The sequence below is a fragment of the Mytilus galloprovincialis genome, chromosome 6, assembly GCF_965363235.1.
Source record: "Mytilus galloprovincialis chromosome 6, xbMytGall1.hap1.1, whole genome shotgun sequence".
Lineage (NCBI taxonomy): Eukaryota > Metazoa > Mollusca > Bivalvia > Mytilida > Mytilidae > Mytilus > Mytilus galloprovincialis.
In genome coordinates, this window is record NC_134843.1 from 74,512,732 (window position 1) to 74,536,408 (window position 23,677).

General features: G+C 33.6%; 1 protein-coding gene across 1 annotated transcript in view; it reads right to left on the reverse strand.

Annotated features, from left to right (window-relative positions):
• Positions 1–458: 458 nt before the first annotated feature.
• Positions 459–23,677, reverse strand: part of LOC143080314 (beta-galactosidase-1-like protein 2) — a 42,145-nt gene continuing 18,926 nt past the window's right edge. The window contains exons 12-18 of the mRNA XM_076256097.1: positions 21,428–21,586; positions 20,180–20,272; positions 10,195–10,288; positions 9,359–9,446; positions 8,585–8,702; positions 7,706–7,822; positions 459–6,605 (exon numbers count right to left, since the gene is read on the reverse strand). Coding sequence (XP_076112212.1) covers positions 6,537–6,605; positions 7,706–7,822; positions 8,585–8,702; positions 9,359–9,446; positions 10,195–10,288; positions 20,180–20,272; positions 21,428–21,586 — 738 coding nt within the window. The 3' untranslated portion in view covers positions 459–6,536. The remainder of the gene's footprint in view (positions 6,606–7,705; positions 7,823–8,584; positions 8,703–9,358; positions 9,447–10,194; positions 10,289–20,179; positions 20,273–21,427; positions 21,587–23,677) is intronic.

Here is a 23,677-nt window from a genome sequence, read left to right on the forward strand (position 1 = left end):
ATTGCTGTTTACAGTTAATCTCTATCTGTAATAATATTCAAGATAATAACCAAAAACAGCAAAATTTCCTTAAAATTACTAATTCAGGGGCAGCAACCCAACAACGGGTTGTCCAATTCATCTGAAAATTTCAGGGCAGAGAGATCGTGACCTGATAAACAATTTTACCCCATGTCAGATTTGCTCTAAATGCTTTGGTTTTTGAGTTATAAGCCAAAAACTGAATTTTACCCCTATTTTTAGCCATGGCAGCCATCTTGGTTGGTTGGCAGGGTCACGCCACATCTTTTTTAAACTAGATACCCCAATGATGATTGTGGCCAAGTTTGGTCAAATTTGGACCAGTAGTTTCAGAGGAGAAGATTTTTGTAAAAGTTAACGACGCCGGACGCCAAGTGATGGGAAAAGCTCACTTGGCCCTTTGGGCCAGGTGAGCTAAAAATAACAACAAACACAACTTTATATTTAAAAAGAATTTTTAATAAAAAAATACAGGAACTGCTTAGATTATGTATCTTAATCAGTTCCTTGAGTAATGATAAGCAACAGTATAATGTAAATTTAACAACTTGAAATTAACCCACATGAAAACATAAATAATATTCCCTAAATGTTTTTCCATTATACAGATTGTATAAACATAACCTTCCCCCACCACACTCCCCCCTAAAATAAGGTTTATGATCAAAATAATTTTACATAATACCTAAAAAAAAATTGCCACATGAGCATCAAATTTGATTGAAAAAGAGTGAAATAACCTGCCTTTAAAAGAGAAAATTGGTTCTCTGCAAACTAGGTTAAAAAGGGGGAAGATTGGGTATACACATTTCACTTAACGTAAACAATATAATTATGCAAGTCATTATTTTTTTGGAATAACCTGAATAAGGTAGGCCTGAGACCAAAACTTAAGAAGGACAAACATTGAAATGTTTGAGAGCCTAAAAACCAAAAGGGTCTAACCAGAAGGGCCCCAAGGTGGAAAATAAATCTTGCAAGTGGTTGTGACTGTGTCTTTGTGTTTTAGGTCTTTTGGGTAGATATGTGTGTCAGATATTTGTTGATCTCTGCTGAATTCACAACATTTGTGGACTTTGACCAAATGAGATGTTGTCAAGCATGAGGGTGACTGTACATTGCTGTTTGATGATTTACCCATTTTATTGTTCAATATTTGGATTTCATAAGATCACTTTGAATCAAAGGATAAATGAATTGTTTTGTTGAAAATATATGTGTTGAAAAAGGTCAAACTTTAGGAACTTTTAAATTACACTTTCCTTACATAAAATGGAGTTTTTTTAAATGTTACAAACAGAGATGAGGAGTCAGCAATAATGTTCTATTTATTTGTGTCCGGGGAATAATATTATATTGTATATAATAATGTATATGGAATGTTTATGTAAATTTATTTTATCTTTGTAAATCACAACCAAATACATGTATAATGCATAATGCTATAAAGAAAATTACAATGATATGTCAAAATTGTTACCACACATAAACTATGCAAAATATACATTTTTCTCATTAAAAAAATCTTGGAAAAGCCATGTATAAAAAGAAAATATATGTCCAATACAAAATATATGTACATATTGTTATGTATTATTACATTGGTTGCAATGAATTACATTGATTTCCCATTTAAATAAATACTGATAATTTCACATATGAAATAAACATGGTTATTTCACTCTCTGACGTCATACAACAATAGGCATTGTCAAGACGTTGATAACGGCGGATCAAAACAAATTGTGAATACGTAGAAAAAAAGATATAGTTCCTTACATGTTTTACATTAATCTCTTTAAAAAAAGCCATTTGCCAATGTAATAAAAAGAATAACTAATTAAAGAATTCAAATATCGAAAAATATTCAACTCTGACCGAACAACACTGATAATTAAATCATGTGCTACGCGCATTTGTGAATTAATGTGTTGTTCGGTCACTCATTGAATATTTTTCTCTATTTGAATTCTTTATTAGTTATTCTATAGTTACTTGACTGCATGCATAAATGTTATAAATATCTCCCAAATACATTTACCTTTAAAGGTCTGTTCTTGAAATATGTTTAAAGTTTTCTGACATTGCTACATTAAATGTTGTAACAATTACTGGATACTGTTCCCAAAAAATAGGTCTATCTTTGAAATTTTATTTTGGGCTTCTGACATTTGTCCATAGTAATAAAATTGAGTAGTTTCGTGATTTTTTTTTTAAGATTCAGAGATTACAATTGCATATTTAAGTCTGATTTGAAATATAAAATATAATGACTGCAAAGTGTACAGAAGCCAGGGCTTAGCCCTGCAACACAAAGGAAAATAATTCATCAAAGTGTACAGAAGCCAGGGCTTAGCCCTGCAACACAAAGGAAAATAATTCATCAAAGTGTACAGAAGCCAGGGCTTAGCCCTGCAACACAAAGGAAAATAATTCATCAAAGTGTACAGAAGCCAGGGCTTAGCCCTGCAACACAAAGGAAAATAATTCATCAAAGTGTACAGAAGCCAGGGCTTAGCCCTGCAACACAAAGGAAAATAATTCATCAAAGTGTACAGAAGCCAGGGCTTAGCCCTGCAACACAAAGGAAAGTAATTCATTAAAGTGTACAGAAGCCAGGGCTTAGCCCTGCAACACAAAGGAAAATAATTCATCAAAGTGTACAGAAGCCAGGGCTTAGCCCTGCAACACAAAGGAAAATAATTCATCAAAGTGTACAGAAGCCAGGGCTTAGCCCTGCAACACAAAGGAAAAGTAATTCATCAAAGTGTACAGAAGCCAGGGCTTAGCCCTGCAACACAAAGGAAAATAATTCATCAAAGTGTACAGAAGCCAGGGCTTAGCCCTGCAACACAAAGGAAAATAATTCATCAAAGTGTACAGAAGCCAGGGCTTAGCCCTGCAACACAAAGGAAAAGTAATTCATCAAAGTGTACAGAAGCCAGGGCTTAGCCCTGCAACACAAAGGAAAATAATTCATCAAAGTGTACAGAAGCCAGGGCTTAGCCCTGCAACACAAAGGAAAATAATTCATCAAAGTGTACAGAAGCCAGGGCTTAGCCCTGCAACACAAAGGAAAAGTAATTCATCAAAAACAAAGCAAATAACATAACTGTAACAAACAAAGAATGTGTCCATAGTTCATTTTCTATGTTCAGTGGACCGTGAAATTGGGGTCAAAACTTTAATTTGGAATTAAAATTAGAAAGATATATCATAGGGAACATGTGTACTAAGTTTCAAGTTGATGTAACATTAACTTCATCAAAAACTACCTTGACCAAAAACTTTAACCTGAAGCGAACAGACGCACAACGGACGGACGGAGGCACAGACCAGAAAACATAATGCCCCTCTTCTATCGTAGGTGGGGCATAAAAAGTATTGTGGACAATGAGACAAACATTCAACTGAAATGATTATGGCCTTTAATGTCAACAGTTACATGTATGAACAAATTACATGCAGTCTCATTTACTATTCTATTGTTTTACACCCAAGTGAAAATAATGAAACATCATTGGTTAAATTTCCATTGGTTATGTCATTGTTGACTTATTAAAACATATTGGTGAATGTTTTTGAAATTATTACCCAGAATGCATAAGATTCTGAAACAGTGAATAAGATTAATGATTATGATGCACTAATCCTGCTTAGCAGGTGACTAAAGCAACATTTTAATATGATTATATTTACGATGCTCAAAACAATTTAAATTGAATATTGCATACAATAATAAGTGGTCTTTTGATAGAAAAAATATGAAATCATGCATGGTAGATTTCATCTTATATATATGGCACAAAAATGCATAGTTAAATACATTCAATTTTTAGTTTGCGCTGGAAAAAGGAAAGACTCTAAACAATTTTTCTCAAATTTACTGTATGTCTTGGTGTGTATAAATTCTAGTATAATAAAATCTGTATAATTTATAGCTTATATGCAAGTTTCTCCTCTTATAAATAAACATTTTTTTAAAATGTCTGTCCAGTTATGATAAACTATAATTTATCAACACAAATGTCAAGTCTCTTTCAAATAAGCATATAAAGTTTCTATAAAATATCTATAAAAAAAAAATAACAAAAAGAAGACTCTTATCAATGCCAAACTTCTGACAAAAATAAATATTTGTAATTTGTAATCAATAAGCATATATAAATTCTTGCTTACTGTAAACTCAGAAATTATTGTGAGGTTTTTATTATTGCCAAAATTGTGACAGAGTTGTAAACGCAGTAATTTAAACTTGTATTTTTAAATATTTTATATGAATTAAACAGGATTTTTTTCAAAATCTTAAAAATTCAAATCACATTTAATTCTAAAATGACAAAAAAAAATCGCAATAATAAATGCACGCAATAATTTCTGAATTTACAGTATATGAATATATAATATCAGGCAAATATATAACACATTTGCAACCCTTAAATACAAACTTTACAATTTGTATCAAATAAGCAGGTAAAAGTCTTTATATTAAGCATGTACATAAAAACAATTCCATCCTGTGATCCAGTATTTATCAGTATAGGCATAGTATATCTTTTTCATACAGTTTTTAACAAGTTACTCCTATGAAGAGAGTTATATTTAGAGGGGAAAAATATTGATAAGAGGCATGAATTGTTGTTGATGTGTGAATTTAATCCTGATAAGAAAAGTTAAATTAAAAACTAGAGGCTCTCAAGAGCCTGTGTCGCTCACCTGTTATGCCCATAGTTTTAGAAAAGAAGATTTTTGTACAAGTTACAAAAATGACGAAAAGTTGTTCAATATTGACTATAAAGGACAATAACTCCTTAAGGGGTTCTCTGACAATTTTGGTCATGTTGACTTATTTGTAGATCTTACTTTGCTGAACATTATTGCTGTTTACAGTTTATCTCTATCTATAATAGTATTCAAGATAATAACCAAAAACTGCAAAATTTCCTTAAAATTACCAATTTTAGAGCAGCAACCCAACAACGGGTTGTAGGATTCATCTGAAAATTTGTGAGGGGATAGATCTTATTCTGATGGACATTTAAATCTTGAAAGATTTGCCCTAAATGTCTTAGTTTCAAAGATATAAAGCCAAAACTGCATTTTACCACTATGTTCTAATTTTAGCCATGTCGGCCATTTTGTTTGGTAGGTGGGGTCATCGGACACATTTTTTAAACTATATACCACAATAATGGTTGTGGCCAAGTAAGTTTAAATTTGGCCCAGTAGTTTCAGAGAGGAAGATTTTTGTACAAGTTACAAAAAATGACGAAAAAGTTGTTAAAATTGACTATAAAGGGCAATAACTCCTTAAGGGGTTGACTCACAATTTTGGTCATGTTGACTTATTTGTAGGTCTTACTTTGCTGAACATTATTGCTGTTTACAGTTTATCTCTATGTATAGTAGTATTCAAGATAATAACCAAAAACTGCAAAATTTCCTTAAAATTACCAATTCAAGGGCAGCAACCCAACAACAGGTTGTCCGATTCATCTGAAAATTTCAGGGCAGATAGATCTTGACCTGATAAACAAATTTACCACATGTCAGATTTGCTCTAAATGCTTTGGTTTTAAAGATATAAGCCAAAATATACATTTTACCCCTGTGTTCTATTTTTAGCCATGGCGGCCATCTTGGTTTGATGGCCAGGTCATCGGACACATTTTTTAAACTAGATACCCCAAGGATGATTGTGGCCAAGTTTGGTTAAATTTGGCCCAGTAGTTTCAGAGGAGAAGATTTTTGTAAAAGTTTACGAACGACAGACGACGGACGCCAAGTGATGAGAAAAGCTCACTTGACCTTTCAGGTCAGGTGAGCTAAAAAATAAAATTTGGTGCTTTTCTGTATAACATAACAATGTTTTGTTTTATAATAGATAAACAAACATATTTTGGTAAGCTATTAGTTTACTTAATTATACTTTAAAAAAACAATACAAGAAAGTAGCAAAATGCAAATCTTTTCTGATTTTAATAAATCAATGCAGGGTATAGAAAATTTGAATTAGATTGTCAAAAAAGAGATAAACAAGAATAATAGGATTCCACAAATATAAGTGGACTTACATTTTGATAAAAATAGTAAAGAAATGAAAATCTTTGCAGAACAGGAAAATATATCAAAAATTTTATTAGAAAGGTGACAGATTCAAATATCAATTAGAAAAAGCTTTGGCAGTGAGGTATTTTTTTCAAATTTTGCTTTCTACAATATAATATTTGACAACAAAATGTTGCATCTCAGAATTTGAAATATTTACAATTTTTTGAGTCAAATAGTGCTCCAAAATATGTGCTAAAAAAAGTTTTTAATGTGAAAATATTCTTTTTCTAATGTAGGGTCCTTTTTCTGGTTTAGGGTACATAGACAATTAGCACTTTCTGGATACAACACAGCAGTAAGTAGTAGTTTGAAAATTACAAAAAGTCTTCTTGTATCTTGTTCCCTTCAATCTTCCCTGGTTCTAAGTCTTTCTCCTGAGTCTCTCTATCCATACAACAATACTTTTAGGTCAGCAAGGGATGGTCAAGAAAACTTACATATTTTCCTACTTTTTCTTCTTCAAATACAATGATCTGAAAATATATAAACTTGTCATAAGTCTTATGTGAACTGTCTAAAGAGAAGCGAAATTTCCTACATTGAAATATAAGAATATTAAGAACTATCATGTCCATTTTTATTAAAAATAGTGATAATAGAAAACAGAATATAATTGCTCAGTGAGGCAGTTTTGCCTGTACTAATAAGGAACTATGAAATTTTTTTAATCTTCATTGAAGATCTTTATTTGAAATGCCTTTAAAATATCATATTTTTTGGGGGGATTTGGCATGCCAATTGAATAACAAGGAAACCATTTTATGCAGTTTAACTTTTCAGAGAAAACAAACTAAACAACCTTAACTTAAGGATGTTTATAAAATTGAGAAAGGAAATGGGGAATTTGTCAAAGAGACAACAACCCGACCATAGAGCAGACAACAGTCGAAGGCCACCAATGGGTCTTCAATGTAGCGAGAAACTCCTGCACCCCTAGGCTTCCTTCAGCTGGCCCCTTAAAAATATGTATACTCGTACAGTGATAATGGACGTCATACTAAACTGTTGCCTGCCATGTTTTGGAATTTTTGTCAGATTTTAAAAATCCACTGGATTTATACATTTGAGAATGCCTTAAAAATATTTGCCCATGGACCCCCATTTTTCTTCTCATAAATCTTTTACATATATAAATGTAAGCCATTTTTAAAACCCTTATATAATCTTATTTATTTTTTAATAGTTTTTGAAAACTTTAACTGGTCAATGATAAAGCTATGAAAAATCAAGAGAGAACATTTTCCTGCCAAAATTCCAATGGCTTACATCTCAAAAACAAGAACATTGACCCCTATATTTGTTTTGCTTTTTAGATTCCTCAATTAATCCCCTATCAATATATACTACCGGTAGTGTTATGGAAAGCTATTTATATTGAAACTGAGCAGCAAACTTCCTTAAACTTCAGTTTTTTAACATTCATTAGAGAGTGACTGTTAAATCAAGATCAGCTGAACCTTTAAAAGCTTGAACTTGATTTCTACCATGGTTGAGTCAACTATATCTGCTGCTTCTTCAAAAAGCATGCATCATTATATGCCAAAATGGCAATAATTTTTGAAGTTATGTTTACCGAATTATATCCTGCCTTTAAGTAAGGTGCTGGTACAAACAATGTTTTCTGTGGCCCAATGCTCCAGTATCTTCCTAAATGATGTTCATTTACAAATACTATTCCTTTACCCCAACCCTGCAATAATCAAAAATATCTCTCAATCAACAAATATTTTATATCACTAAGAATTCTAAACACAATGTAGAAAACACAAAATAATTTCAAGTATTTTATATATGAATTTATGTGCAACACGCTGGTGAAACATGTTGAGTATGATTCGCTCACCTTTCCTGAGCAACTGAGATGGGCAGTAAGTTTATTATGAATTTAAATTTGGTATCTTTTGCCTCTCTTTAAGGAAAAAATTTAGTTCTGTTTGTTCAATTACAATGCCTAAATCCATTTTTCCCCAAATTTATTTGAAAAACAAGAATGTGTCCCAAGTACACGGATGCCCCATCTGCATTATCGTTTTTATGTTCAGTGGACCGTGAAAATGGAATAAAATCTCTAATTTGGCATTAAAATTACAAAGATCATATCATGGGGAACATTTTTACTAAGTTTCAAGTTGATCAGAATTTAACTTCATCAAAACGACCTCAACCAAAAACTTTATTGAGCATGATTCGCTCACCTTTCCTGAGCAACTGAGATGGCCAGTAAGTTTATTTTGGAATTTAAATTTGGTATCTTTAATAGATAAAACAAAAACTTTAACCAAAACTTTAACCTGAAACGGGACGAACGGACGGATGGACGAACGAAACAAACGAACAGACGGACGGAAGGACGCACAGACAAGAAAACATAACGTCCATAAATGGGGCATAAAGATCCAAAAAGCTTTAAATATTTTTTATTGTAAATTGATAAAGGAACTAAACACCCTACCTCCATTTGAAGAAATGTGTCCTTAGGTACTGGTCCCTCTATCTTCAAATTAGTTCTGAACAAGCATGGTGGTTTGGTTAATGATGATAATGGAAAATATTTGTCATTTGTATATATTCTGTAAGAAAGAAACAAGATAATAGACACTTTGATAGTAACAAATAACAAGAAAGCATTCATTGTCATCTTATTTAAGCATACCTCTACATTTAAATCAAACTATTGAAAGAAAGAAAATGGACATATAAAATCAATTATAAGGGTGTTTGGTATGAGAATTCTGAGAGAATATTGAATAATGGGAAGGTCTCATCTCACTCCGTAAAAAACTCTGAGCCAAAAAGGTTCTTTTGTCTTTACACCATTGAATAAAGCATAAACTTCTTTGCATCAGTTTTGTCTATCCATTTCAATTAATCTTGTCAAGAGCCTTTTAACTACCATTACAAATATTATCAATTTTAATATGCAATACAAATTAGTTTTCTTCATACTGGAAATCATTTATTCTGCAAAGTGTAGATATATCATCATGAACTTATTATAATAAGACAGTGGCAATTTCAATAAAAATCTTTGCAAGATCAAAATTCCAAAATTTTATAGCTTTTTATTAGCTACTGTTTCTCATTATTGACATGTATCTTCCATGCACAGTCCTGATCATGTCAAACAAACAATTTTTTTTTAGCATGGCAGCATTTGTTCAGGAAGCTTGCATATAAAATTCCTGTCAAATGTGAATGGATTTTCTCCTTTCTCCTCTGGACTTACTTGTGAATAAAATTCCTATTGAATGTCAATGGATAAACAGTCCAATTCTCTACTGGTTTATCATCTAGTAAGATCTCTCCAGTAATTCCTGCATAATTGAATTTTAAATTAGAACTTTAGGTAAGTTTTCAAAAATTGAATTTTTAATTAGAACTTCAGTTGAGTATTCAAAAATATAATTAGAGTGATTATTTCCAAAAATGTCTGAACTAAAGCCATTTTTTTCCCTTTAAAATTTTAGAAGACTCTTTCACTAAATAAGTGTGCCCTTTTCACTGAAAAAAAATCATGTCAAAGCATGATTTATCTTTTGCATTGAGCCTTTTATGACTCAAAAGATTACATATTAACCCTTTCCTCCATAATGACGCCTTTTGACGGCAACCCCTTTACTCCATAATGACGCCTTTTGACGCCTGTGTAGTACCTCCGTTGAAATGCTCTGACTTCAAAATGTCTGCATCAGACTTAAAAAAAATTGTATCCAATATGAAGAGGAGATACATGAGAATATCTGACTTGAATTTCATTGATGAAATATTCGTTTTCCCAATGTATTAACACTTTAAACCAGATGATATTTCTTTACTGAAAAAAATCTTATGCGAATCAAGTATATTAAAAAAAAAAATAATCAATGGAGGAAAGGGTGAATCAGGAACTGAAAAATGTCTGAAAGACTCCCTAAAAAAATGTGTACTGCTTAATTTGTATTACAACCAACACTCACTTTTTTTGGACCAGAGAAAATTTCAATTAAAAAATTGTCAAAACTTTTTTTATTTTGTCATACTGAATTATGTTATGCACAGTTTCTAAGGTAAAAATGTAAATACCTTTTCTTTCTTTGTTCAACACTTTAGATCCCTTGTTAGCATAATTAGCTCGTCCTAAATTTTCCACAATAATGTCCAGTGTATAGTTTATACCCTATTGATATAATATAAAATTAGGTTTGTAAGTATGTTTCACTTTTTAATAAGTTGTCATGTACAGATTAATTTATTTTCGTGGGTATCAATTTTTATGGATTTAGGAAAACTTGCATGTTCTTGGATATTTAATTTCGTGGTGATGACAAAGTCTGCATACAATTCTATGGAAATTTTTTTATTCGTTCAATGTTTAATTTCGTGGTTCATCTGTACCCACAAAATCCAAGAAAATTGGTATCCAACCAATAATAATGGATCCACAGTATGATGCATAACAAAGATTAAGAGAATACCACATATCTCTTTATTAAATCATGGAAAATTGTCAAGAAGCATAGAACAGGGACTTAACTCTTCTTGTTGCATCATATATATCACACACCAGTTTGTTTTAGCAAATGTGCAGTAAAGTTTAGGACTAATTATGAGCATCCAACTAGTTTGGATTCTGCAAACTAGCCTTGAATTCTGTAACAGTTTTTGTCCAATGCAGATAGCATCAGACATGGGAGAGTTCTAATAATCAATATTTAGTGCTGATTGTTACAAGCTTAAATATTCCCCGTAATATAAGAAATTAATGCCAACCAAAAATGCATTGTTAAAGATAGATTTTATCTGTTATTACATTCACAATTCAGCCATAATACCCATTTTATAATTGTAATTGACAGCTTTTAGATGATGTAAGTAATTTTTTATGGGCTATGATCTTTTGTTGTCTGCCAGTGAGTCATTTTAGGAGCATCAGTTGGCTCTTTAAAATTGTCACTTTTTTCTAGGTTAAATGCTTTTCTTTTGAGGCTTTCTATTTTAACATTTGAGAAACAAACATAACACTTGTTCAATAAAAGATCATTGACAGCTTTTGGTCAAACTATAAAATCGAGCATGGATATGGCATGTATGGGGAAAGTGTCAAAACGACACAATGCGACTAAGAGAAGAAAAGGCCACCTATGGGTCTTTAACACAGGAAGAAAATCCTGCACCGGAGGCAGGCATTAGCTGACCCGTAAACAAGAATGTGTACTAGCTAGTTCACACAGGCACTTGTCTCAGAAAAATTTATCCTATGTATCTTAATATAACACAAGGTACTTGAAAAATGCTGATTTCTCGGTTATCAACTACACTAAAACTTGTTATTTCATACATCTAAATTGATTTATCTACACAATGGTTCATAACACAAACTACTTTTGTTTTCAGAATCATCCTAGCTGTCCTACCCAAGTATGTCTATCGTAATTATTTCTTCTACCAACGCCAAATTGGAAACAGACATCTCACAGTAAAAGGCATCTTCCCACTCTCTTTATATATCTCGCTTTCTGATTGGTCAAATTTTATGGGAAGGTCTGAAGGAGTTATCTGGTCTTATTTCATTTCATACGTAAAGTCAAGAAAGAGTCTGAATGACATTGACGTAATGGGAAAATTTGTGTCTATAAAAAGAAACTTGTAATCTATTTCACACACCACAAATGACACTTGTTAGTTTTTTTTCACCGTATCTTATACAATTTTACTAACTGGGTGTTACTAAGTTCTATTCAGACAAAACCTACAGTTTTTTTCTTAAATAATAAATCATTTACTGCAAGTTTTATGTTTCCAATTTGGCATCAGTAGACGAAATAATTGCAATTGACATACTTGGGTAGGATTGCTACGGATGATTCAGACAACAAAAGTAGGCGTGTTATACACCATTGTGAAGATAAATCAATTTAGATTTACGACATAACTAGTTTAAGTGGGGTTGACAAACAAAAAATCAGCACATAATGGAATTTTGCAACCGACTGACATTTTTCAAAAATGCGAGTTAAGAACCTTGAGTTATATTAAGGTATATAGGGAAAAAAAATTCTGAGACAAGTGCCTGTGCTAGTTCAGTGAAAACAGACATCAGACTTAGCTCCAAAACATATAAAAGAATCTTTTTCACTTTTGAGTCAACATTATGAATTGCTAACTGTGGGTATATCATTATGACAATGATAGCTCTAGATTCAACATTAAGCAATGATAGCTCTGGGTCCAACATTCAGCAATGATAGCTCTGGGTCCAACATTAAGCAATAATAGCTCTGGGTCCAACATTAAGCAATGATAGCTCTGGGTCCAACATTAAGCAATGATAGCTCTGGGTCCAACATTAAGCAATGATAGCTCTGGGTCAAATATTAAGCAATGATAGCTCTGGGTTCAACATTAAGTAATGATAGCTCTGGGTCCAACATTAAGCAATGATAGCTCTGGGTTCAACATTAAGCAATGATAGCTCTGGGTCCAACATTAAGCTATGATAGCTCTGAGTCCAACATTAAGCAATGATAGCTCTGGGTCCAATATTAAGCAATGATAGCTCTGGGTCCAATATTAAGCCATGATAGCTCTGGGTCCAACATTAAGCAATGATAGTTCTGGGTCCAACATTAAGCAATGATAGCTCTGGGTCCAATATTAAGCAATGATAGCTCTGGGTCCAATATTAAGCAATGATAGCTCTGGGTCCAACATTAAGCAATGATAGCTCTGGGTCCAACATTAGGTAATGATAGCTCTGAGTTCAATATTAAGCAATGATAGTTCTGGTCCCAATATTAAGCAATGATAGCTCTGGGTCCAATATTAAGCAATGATAGCTCTGGGTCCAACATTAAGCAATGATAGCTCTGAGTCCAACATTAAGCAATGATAGCTCTGGGTCCAATATTAAGCAATGATAGCTCTGGGTCCAATATTAAGCCATGATAGCTCTGAGTCCAACATTAAGCAATGATAGCTCTGGGTCCAATATTAAGCAATGATAGCTCTGGGTCCAATATTAAGCCATGATAGCTCTGGGTCCAACATTAAGCAATGATAGCTCTGGGTTTAACATTAAGCAATGATAGCTCTGTGTCCAATATTAAGCAATGATAGCTCTGGGTCCAATATTAAGCAATGATAGCTCTGGGTCCAATATTAAGCCATGATAGCTCTGGGTCCAACATTAAGCAATGATAGCTCTGGGTCCAATATTAAGCAATGATAGCTCTGGGTCCAACATTAAGCAATGATAGCTCTGGGTCCAACATTAAGCAATGATAGCTCTGAGTCCAACATTAAGCAATGATAGCTCTGGTTCCAATATTAAGCCATTATAGCTCTGGGTCCAATGTTAAGCCATGCTAGCTCTGGGTCCAACATTAAGCAATGATAGCTCTGGGTTCAACATTAATTAATGATAGCTCTGGGTCCAATATTAAGCAATGCCAGCTCTGGGTCCAATATTAAGCCATGATAGCTCTGGGTCCAATATTAAGCCATGATAGCTCTGGGTCCAACATTAAGCAATGATAGCTCTGGGTTCAACATTAAGCAAAGATAGCTCTGGGTTCAACATTAAGCAATGATAGCTCTGGGTCCAACATTAAGCAATGATAGCTCTGGGTCCAATATTAAGCAATGATAGCTCTGGGTCCAATATTAAGCAATGATAGCTCTGGGTCCAACATTAAGCAATGATAGCTCTGAGTCCAACATTAAGCTATGATAGCTCTGAGTCCAACATTAAGCAATGATAGCTCTGGGTCCAATATTAAGCAATGATAGCTCTGGGTCCAATATTAAGCCATGATAGCTCTGGGTCCAACATTAAGCAATGATAGCTCTGGGTCCAACATTAAGCAATGATAGCTCTGGGTCCAATATTAAGCAATGATAGCTCTGGGTCCAATATTAAGCCATGATAGTGTCGAGGATAAATAGAGACAATCACAATACGCGGGATTCATATATGTACCTGTACGCGTTACCGCTCTCTATATGTAACGTCATGGTTGCTATGTCTTAACGTCATTGGATTCCAGTATTAAATCATCCATTTGTATAGACGTCTTTTTTCTCTATTCAAAACACAACGCAAACTACAATTATACGATCACGAGATTGGTACCGAGACCAAGATAAAAGATGGATTCGTCGAGAATCAAGTCTATTCGAGCTGGAAATAGAGCCGCTGTCACGAAATTCTTCAAGAAACTAGATGAGCTGAACACTGATTCGGAGATGGATATTGACATTGCAGGTCCAATTATTGACGCTATAGTGAAAAAACAAAGTGTAATTCTTAAACTGGATGAACAGATTTTGGAAAATACATCGGATGAAGATATAGAAGTTGAAATCACAGATGCAGATGAGTATAATTTAGATCTTGAAACACATTTACGCCGTTATAAGAAATTAGCACAAATAGTTACATGTACATGTACAGAATTATCTAACGAAAGTATTCCAAAAAACACGCCCCGTCATGAACATGCATGAAGTCAATTCCGAAACCCGTCCTGTAATGAACACAGAATTCATCCCAAGATTTTCTTCACAAACTAGTTCCCTGTCAAGTCAAAATCACCGCTTGCCGAAGCTAACCCTACCTACTTTTTCTGGAGATATTCTTGAGTGGCAATACTTTTGGGAGTCGTTTGAAAACACAATTCACAGCAATCATACACTTACTGATGTCCAGAAATTCACGTACCTTCAGTCACTTCTTGATGCAGACGCTATGAATGTCATAAATGGTTTAAACTTGTCCAGCGCAAACTATCACAAAGCCGTGGAGTTATTAGTAAATCGCTTTGGGAAAACACACAAAATTGTGAACGCTTATATGAAAGCTCTTTTAGATTTGCCAGCACCCTCATACACATTAGATAGTATCCGTAATTTTTCAGATAAGTCAGAGGTTTATATCCGTGGACTAGAATCTTTAGGACAGTGCCAAGATACATATGGTTCCCTGTTAATCCCAGTTATGCTTGATAAGCTCCCTGTTGCCGTAAAAAGTAATATAACAAGAGAAAACGGAAACGACGACTGGACCCTTGGAGATCTAAGAAAGGCAATACAACGGGAAATATCTATTCAAGAAGCCAGCACTAATGGGAGTGAGTCTTATGATATACTTACCGCAAGTTTCCATGCCGGAATTGGTAAAAAAAATGGAAATTATGTAAATACATCAAAATCTAAAAACTATTCTCCAAGTAAAACGTGCATTTATTGCAATGATCAACATTTCCCGGCAGAATGTAAAAAGTTCACCGACAGCAAATCAAGAATGGATATTGTAAAGAAAAGAAACCTATGTTTCAATTGTTTGGGTAACCATAAAATATCAGAATGTAGATCGAAAAACACATGCCGTACATGTAAACATAAACACCACACTAGTTTATGCAATGAATCTTCAATTCAAAAATCACAGAATCAGAATATTACAAGTAATACAGAAAACGGCACGCCAATCATGCATACATCTGCTAAACAGGAAAACTCGACCGTCTTCTTGAAAACAGCAATCGCTCCAATATAGTCACAGAATCAGTGCGCCGACGCTCACATCCTTTTCGACGAAGGAGCGCAACGATCATTTATGACGCAGGAAATAGCCGACAAGTTGAACGTCAAGCCAGACGGAAAGGAAACTCTCAACATATCCGCCTTCGGGAATTCTGACAAGAATGTTCGTCACATGAATAAAGCCACAGTGTATTTAGAAGCAGACTCAGGAGAGAAAATACCTTTACAGGTATTGATTGTACCTACCATAGCAGCGCCGATTCAGAATAACCGCAGGTACATTTCGCAGCAACTACATTATTTGAAAGGACTAAAATTAGCCCACCCATTATCAGAGGATAATAGCTTTGAAATTTCTTTACTCATTGGAGCAGACCACTACTGGGATGTAATCAAGGATGATATCGTTCGAGGCGACGGACCGACAGCGATGAGCTCAAAAATAGGATATTTGTTATCTGGACCACTTACATGTACAAGTGGACAACGCAATTCACATATGATGCACATATTATCTAGTCACACAAAAGAGGACTATGATATTGTGAGATTCTGGAAATTGGAGTCCCTTGGTATACAAGAAAACGACAAACTTAACACAGAAAAACAGAACATAAAAGAATTTTCATCAACATCGATAACATATGAGGATGGAAAGTACGTTGCAAAACTTCCATGGATTGAAGAATGTCCTGAATTACCGACAAACGAGATGATTGCAAGAGCAAGGACCCATAGAGTCGTTAACCGCTTAAACCAGGAACCAAACTTATTCAAAATATATGGCGACATAATTAAAGAGCAGGAAACACGTGGTTTCATCGAAAAGATAAAGGAGAATGAGGACGAGCCACAGCGCATACACTACATACTGCATCACCCCGTCAAGAAAGATTCTACAACTACTCCGATTAGAATTGTGTATGATTGCAGTTGTAAAGAGAACGCAAAAAGTCCGAGTTTGAATGACTGTCTTCATTCATATCCGCCAATTTCAAATGACATAACAGAGCTACTAACCAGATTTCGTACTCAGAACTTTGCAGTGACAACAGATATCGAAAAGGCATTTCTGCAAGTTGGACTTCATAAATCTGACCGTGATGTAACTCGCTTTTTTTGGTTAAGTGACCCAACAGATTCAACCAGTCCGTTTACAACATATCGTTTCAAGTCAGTCTTATTCAGAGCTACATGCTCACCATTTATACTGAATGCAACTTTATTAAAACACTTTGAAGAGAATCCTAGTCCAACAGCTTCAAGAATTACACAAGACTTGTATGTAGACAATGTTTTAACTAGTTTTACTGATGAAGACAACTTAATGCAATTTTACCGTGATTCAAGGTGTTTATTACAGAAAGGAGGATTTAACCTCAGATCATGGAACTCTAATTCTAACAGACTACGAGAACTTGCTGAAACAGAAAACGTACTAGATTCCAGTAACGAGGTCAACATACTTGGAATGCGCTGGAATGTTGCTGACGACAAACTTTTATTTGCAGAAGTAGACATAGATTCAACCATGGTAGATGTAACCAAAAGAGAAATATTACGACAGTCGTCTAAAATCTTTGATCCGCTTGGCATACTTAGTCCCGTGACAGTGAAAGCTAAGATACTAATGCAGTCACTATGGAAACGTAATTTTGGATGGGACGAACGCTTACCTGAAGATGTAACTACGCAGTGGACTACTTTATCTACAGATCTTAAAGATACAAAATCGGTTGATTTTTCCAGACTACTTAACAACGATGGATTATCGCCACAAACAGCTAGAATACACATTTTTACCGATGCTAGCAAACAAGCTTATGGAGCATACGCCTACATTGTACAAGGAAAACAGTCGCAATTAGTTATGGCTAAAAACAGAGTTGCACCGCTTAAAGTAATTACTTTGCCGCGATTGGAGTTGATGGGCGCCGTAGTTGGAGTGAAATTAGCTAAACATGTGTCAAATATTTTAGGAATTACAGAAATTACATTTTGGTGTGATAGCCAAATCGTTCTGAGTTGGTTGTATTCTATAGCTAATAGAATTACAGAAATCCGACAGCTTGTGGAAAATAAAACTTGGAGGTATTGTCCAACTGACTGTAACCCCGCCGACTATCTTACGCGCGGCATGTCTACATCTAAGTTTTTGAATAATGATACTTGGTTCAACGGACCGAAATGGCTTGCACATGAAGAACAATGGCCGCATTGGGATGGAAATTCCGTTGCTATGACAACAATTACAGACAATGAAAGTAAAGACACAGACCGGCAAATTCAACAAAATGATGACAGATTCATGGTTGTAAAGGAAGTCATCAATGTAGAGAAGTTCAGCAGTTTTCCGAAACTGCTTCGTATAATGTCTTACGTATTGCGCTTTATAACGAATTGTAGAACACTTTCACAAAATAGAAAATACCAACATTTAGAGGTAGACGAGATTCAAAATGCTTCACTTGTGTTGATACGGAATATACAGCAAACTATTTTCATGATGAAATCCAAAATATTGTTTCTAAGGATACTAATCGACTACCTATTGTACGACAGTTACGATTATATATCGACGAAAAAGGACTACTACGGTCCGGAGGAAGAATTGACAATGCTCTCATTAGCGAAACAGTGAAATACCCTTATTTACTTCCGTCAAAACACCCGTTGACAACATTGATAATTTTGGACGCACACAAACTACAAAATCACAGTGGAATAAATGGGACAATTACGTTAATTCAACAGACATATTGGATACCGAAAATCCGACAGTGAGTGAAAACCGCATTACGGAATTGTATTCCCTGCAGGAAGATAATTAGTCGACCGTATGTGGCGCCTGACCCACCACCGCTACCAAAGGATCGTCTTGGAGAAGACCCGCCATTCAGCGTCACGGGAGTTGATTTTACAGGAGCGTTACATGTACGACAAAATGGTAATAAGGAAACAAAAGCATACATATGTCTTTTTACGTGCGCCTCAAGCAGAGCTGTTCACATTGAGTTAGTTCAGGATTTAACGAAACATTCATTTCTATTAGCTTTTTGCAGATTTGTTAGTCGTCGATCTTTACCGAAAATTATGATATCTGACAATGCTTCTACGTATAAATCTGCAGCGACAGAGATTTGTAAAATATTCAAATCAGAAACTGTGCACGGAAAACTTAGTGAATTTGGAACAGTGTGGAAGTTTATACCCAGCAGGGCTCCTTGGTACGGAGGATGGTGGGAGCGACTAATTGGACTCACAAAAACTTCTCTCAAGAAAACATTAGGACGTGCCTGTATCGACTTAGATATGCTACACACAGTTGTTACAGAAATCGAGTGCACACTGAATGACCGACCGTTAACGTACATCTCTACTGATGAAAAGGACCCAGAACCACTAACGCCGTCTCATCTTTTGTATGGCAGAAGATTAAAGACACTTCCGTATCCTTCAAATGACCACAGCGAATTCAAAGACAATAGAAAAACACTAACTTGCGCTCATGCGCTAAAACGTAACAAAAAACAAGAAGAATTACTACAACACTTTCGGACGAGATGGAAGAAGGAGTACCTAACATCACTACGGGAATTCCACAGAGCCAGTGGAAATAATCTACAGAGGATAAAGACCGGGGACATAGTACAGATTCATGATGACTCGCCTAGAACTGTATGGAACATTGGTATCATCGAGGACCTTGTGCGTGGTGGAGATGGTTTGGTGAGATCAGCTTTAGTGCGTACAAAATTTGGACTTACGAATAGACCAATCGTCAAACTCTATCCACTAGAGATAAATTCAAATGACAATAATGAATCGCAAATACTTAGAAGGAGTGTTCGTTTACAAAACCGCAATCAGAGACTGTAATTATAATTGAGAACATTTTTTAATTGCAACTTGATTCAACGATAGTTTTATATGTGATTTAAAGACTTTAAAGTTTCAAATATTTCATTTCTTTTCATTGATAGATAATTTTCTTAATTTGGATAAATTGCTCATTGAGAATTTAATTGCACAAATTCGCGGCCCCGAGTATGTCGAGGATAAATAGAGACAATCACAATACGCGGGATTCATACATGTACCTGTACGCGTTACCGCTCTCTATATGTAACGTCATGGTTGCTATGTCTTAACGTCATTGGATTCCAGCATTAAATCATCCATTTGTATAGACGTCTTTTTTCTCTATTCAAAACACAACGCAAACTACAATTATACGATCACGAGAATAGCTCTGGATCCAACATTAAGCAATGACAGCTCTGGGTCCAATATTAAGCCATAATAGCTTTGGGTTCAACATTAAGCAATGATAGCTCTGGGTTCAACATTAAGCAATGATAGCTCTGAGTCCAACATTAAGCAATGATAGCTCTGGGTCCAATATTAAGCAATGATAGCTCTGGGTCCAACATTATGATCTTTAATGAGTAAAAATTTGAAAGAAAAAAAAAACATTTGTCTTCTTTTTTAATACTAATTCTAAGTTATATATATTTCAATTTACCTCTCTCAAAGAATGAGAAGAAACATCTATAGTGTAATCATAATTTGATTTCCAGTCCAGAACTTTGTTATCTCTTCCTCCACTAATAACTACCTGTAAAATAACAATGCCATTTATTATCTGTCATAGTTAGGGCTATTCTATGTGGAAGGGTAGGAAGGGACATTCAAAATATCAATACAACCAAAAACCATTTTTTAAGATAATTTTGCAAAATGGTAATATACACATACCACATTCAATAATTAGACTTCACTTCCTACCCTCCACATACATTCTAATGGAATAGTCCTCAGCATTTTTAGTAGAGAAAGCAAAAAAGTCTTCCTGATATATGTCAGTTATCTATCTATTATCTTTCAAAGTCCCACCCACTTATAAACAAAAATAAAATGTCACACTTAGATGCATATCCTGTCAACTGACATTGTACCCAATAAAAGGTAGGAACATCATTGGACATGATTTTAAAGTAGATCAGTCGTCATGTGATATTTATTTGACCAGAAAGTTCAATATTTCTTTAAAAAATGAAAACAAAATTTGTTCTCCCTTTTGTGAATCAACATGTTTTAAATCAAAATTTTGCTTGTCTAAACTCCAGGCAATTTACAGCTTCATATATGGTGTGAACACCTGTGTATCATCAATGACTCCTTGACCAGTCTGTTTTGTATTTTGGACACAACAGATGCTGTATCATTGATTTCTATCATCTTTTCTTGTAACTAATTAAAGCTTTATGAAATAAATTATTAAAATACTGGTAAGCTAGAGCTTAGCAGATGAAAAAGATGAAAAAGATATATATAGAGTTGAGATCTCACAACAAAACATATTTAACCTCACCATAATTTTGCGCCTGTCCCAAGTCAGGAGCCTCTGGCTTTTGTTAGTCTTGTATGTTTTTTTAATTTTAGTTCATTTATATGTTTTGGAGTTTAGTGTGACATCCATTTTCACTAAACTAGTACAAGTTTTTATTTAGGTGGTCAGCTAAGGTCCACCTCTGGGTGCAAGATTATCTCGCTGCATTGAAGACCTATTGGTTGCCTTCTGCTGTTATCTGCTCTTTGGTTGGGTTATTATCTCTTTGACATATTCCCCATTTCCATTCTCAATTTTATATATGATACAACTTTTACATGATATAGCAATTATGCACTAATAGGATGATGGCATCAAAAAGTTACATACCTCTCCAAAAACTAATATAATATATATGTATTCTTAATATCTGTTATGTACCTGCATTCTATCTTTCATTGTTCCTTTGACCTCCAACTTAGTAAACATTGGTACAGTACGTCTGTATACAATATAACCATAGTTCTGGCCATAACCTTCTCTGCTTTCCATCATTGTTAAATATTCCATAGGTAATGGTTTCTTGTAAGAGTTAATATCCTGTATAAAACAAAACAAAATATTACATAGGTAATGGCTTCTTGTAAGTGTTAATATCCTGTATAAAACAATACAAAATATTCCATAGGTAATGGCTTCTTGTAAGTGTTAATATCCTGTATAAAACAATACAAAATATTACATAGGTAATGGTTTCATGTAAGTGTTAATATCCTGTATAAAACAATACAAAATATTACATAGGTAATGGTTTCTTGTAAGTGTTAATATCCTGTATAAAACAATACAAAATATTCCAAAGGTAATGGTTTCTTGTAAGTGTTAATATCCTGTATAAAACAATACAAAATATTACATAGGTAATGGCTTCTTGTAAGTGTTAATATCCTGTATAAAACAATACAAAATATTCCATAGGTAATGGTTTCTTGTAAGTGTTAATATCCTGTATAAAACAATACAAAATATTCCAAAGGTAATGGCTTCTTGTAAGTGTTAATATCCTGTATAAAACAATACAAAATATTACATAGGTAATGGCTTCTTGTAAGTGTTAATATCCTGTATAAAACAATACAAAATATTACATAGGTAATGGCTTCTTGTAAGTGTTAATATCCTGTATAAAACAATACAAAATGTTACATAGGTAATGGCTTCTTGTAAGTGTTAATATCCTGTATAAAACAATACAAAATGTTACATAGGTAATGGCTTCTTGTAAGTGTTAATATCCTGTATAAAACAATACAAAATATTACATATGTAATGGTTTCTTGTAAGTGTTAATATCCTGTATAAAACAATACTATTAGTTACACAGTGTGTCATTGTCCTAATACGAGAATTTATCGGGTCAATAAAATTCATATCCGGTGAGGCGAAGCCAAACCTGATATGAATTTTATTGACCCGATAAATTCCGTATTAGGATAATTGAACACTGTGTAATGAATTTATCCAGATTTTGTTGTATTACATATTATTATATTCAAATTCAATATAAGGACAATATCAACGAAATATGTTTTAGATATTTAATCTAAAACTGTAAAAAATTAAAATATTAGGACTATGAAGCCATTTATTTTTTTTATTTTTTTATTAGGTCAATGGAATAAGGGAGATAATCCCAATTGACGTGATAAATAAGGGAGATAATTCCTATTGACGTAATAAAAAATTGTACTGAAATTTATAAGAACAATATCAGCCAATCAAATTGTGAGAAATTATCCTAAATCAGGATAAAAAATATTACATAGGTAATGGTTTCTTGCAAGTGTTAATATCCTGTATAAAACAATACAAAATATTCCATAGGTAATGGCTTCTTGTAAGTGTTAATATCCTGTATAAAACAATACAAAATATTCCATAGGTAATGGCTTCTTGTAAGTGTTAATATCCTGTATAAAACAATACAAAATATTACATAGGTAATGGTTTCTTGTAAGTGTTAATATCCTGTATAAAACAATACAAAATATTACATAGGTAATGGCTTCTTGTAAGTGTTAATATCCTGTATAAAACAATACAAAATATTACATAGGTAATGGCTTCTTGTAAGTGTTAATATCCTGTATAAAACAATACAAAATATTCCATAGGTAATGGCTTCTTGTAAGTGTTAATATCCTGTATAAAACAATACAAAATATTCCATAGGTAATGGTTTCTTGTAAGTGTTAATATCCTGTATAAAACAATACAAAATATTACATAGGTAATGGCTTCTTGTAAGTGTTAATATCCTGTATAAAACAATACAAAATATTCCATAGGTAATGGTTTCTTGTAAGTGTTAATATCCTGTATAAAACAATACAAAATATTCCATAGGTAATGGCTTCTTGTAAGTGTTAATATCCTGTATAAAACAATACAAAATATAACATAGGTAATGGTTTCTTGTAAGTGTTAATATCCTGTATAAAACAATACAAAATATTACATAGGTAATGGCTTCTTGTAAGTGTTAATATCCTGTATAAAACAATACAAAATATTACATAGGTAATGGCTTCTTGTAAGTGTTAATATCCTGTATAAAACAATACAAAATATTACATAGGTAATGGCTTCTTGTAAGTGTTAATATACTGTATAAAACAATACAAAATATTA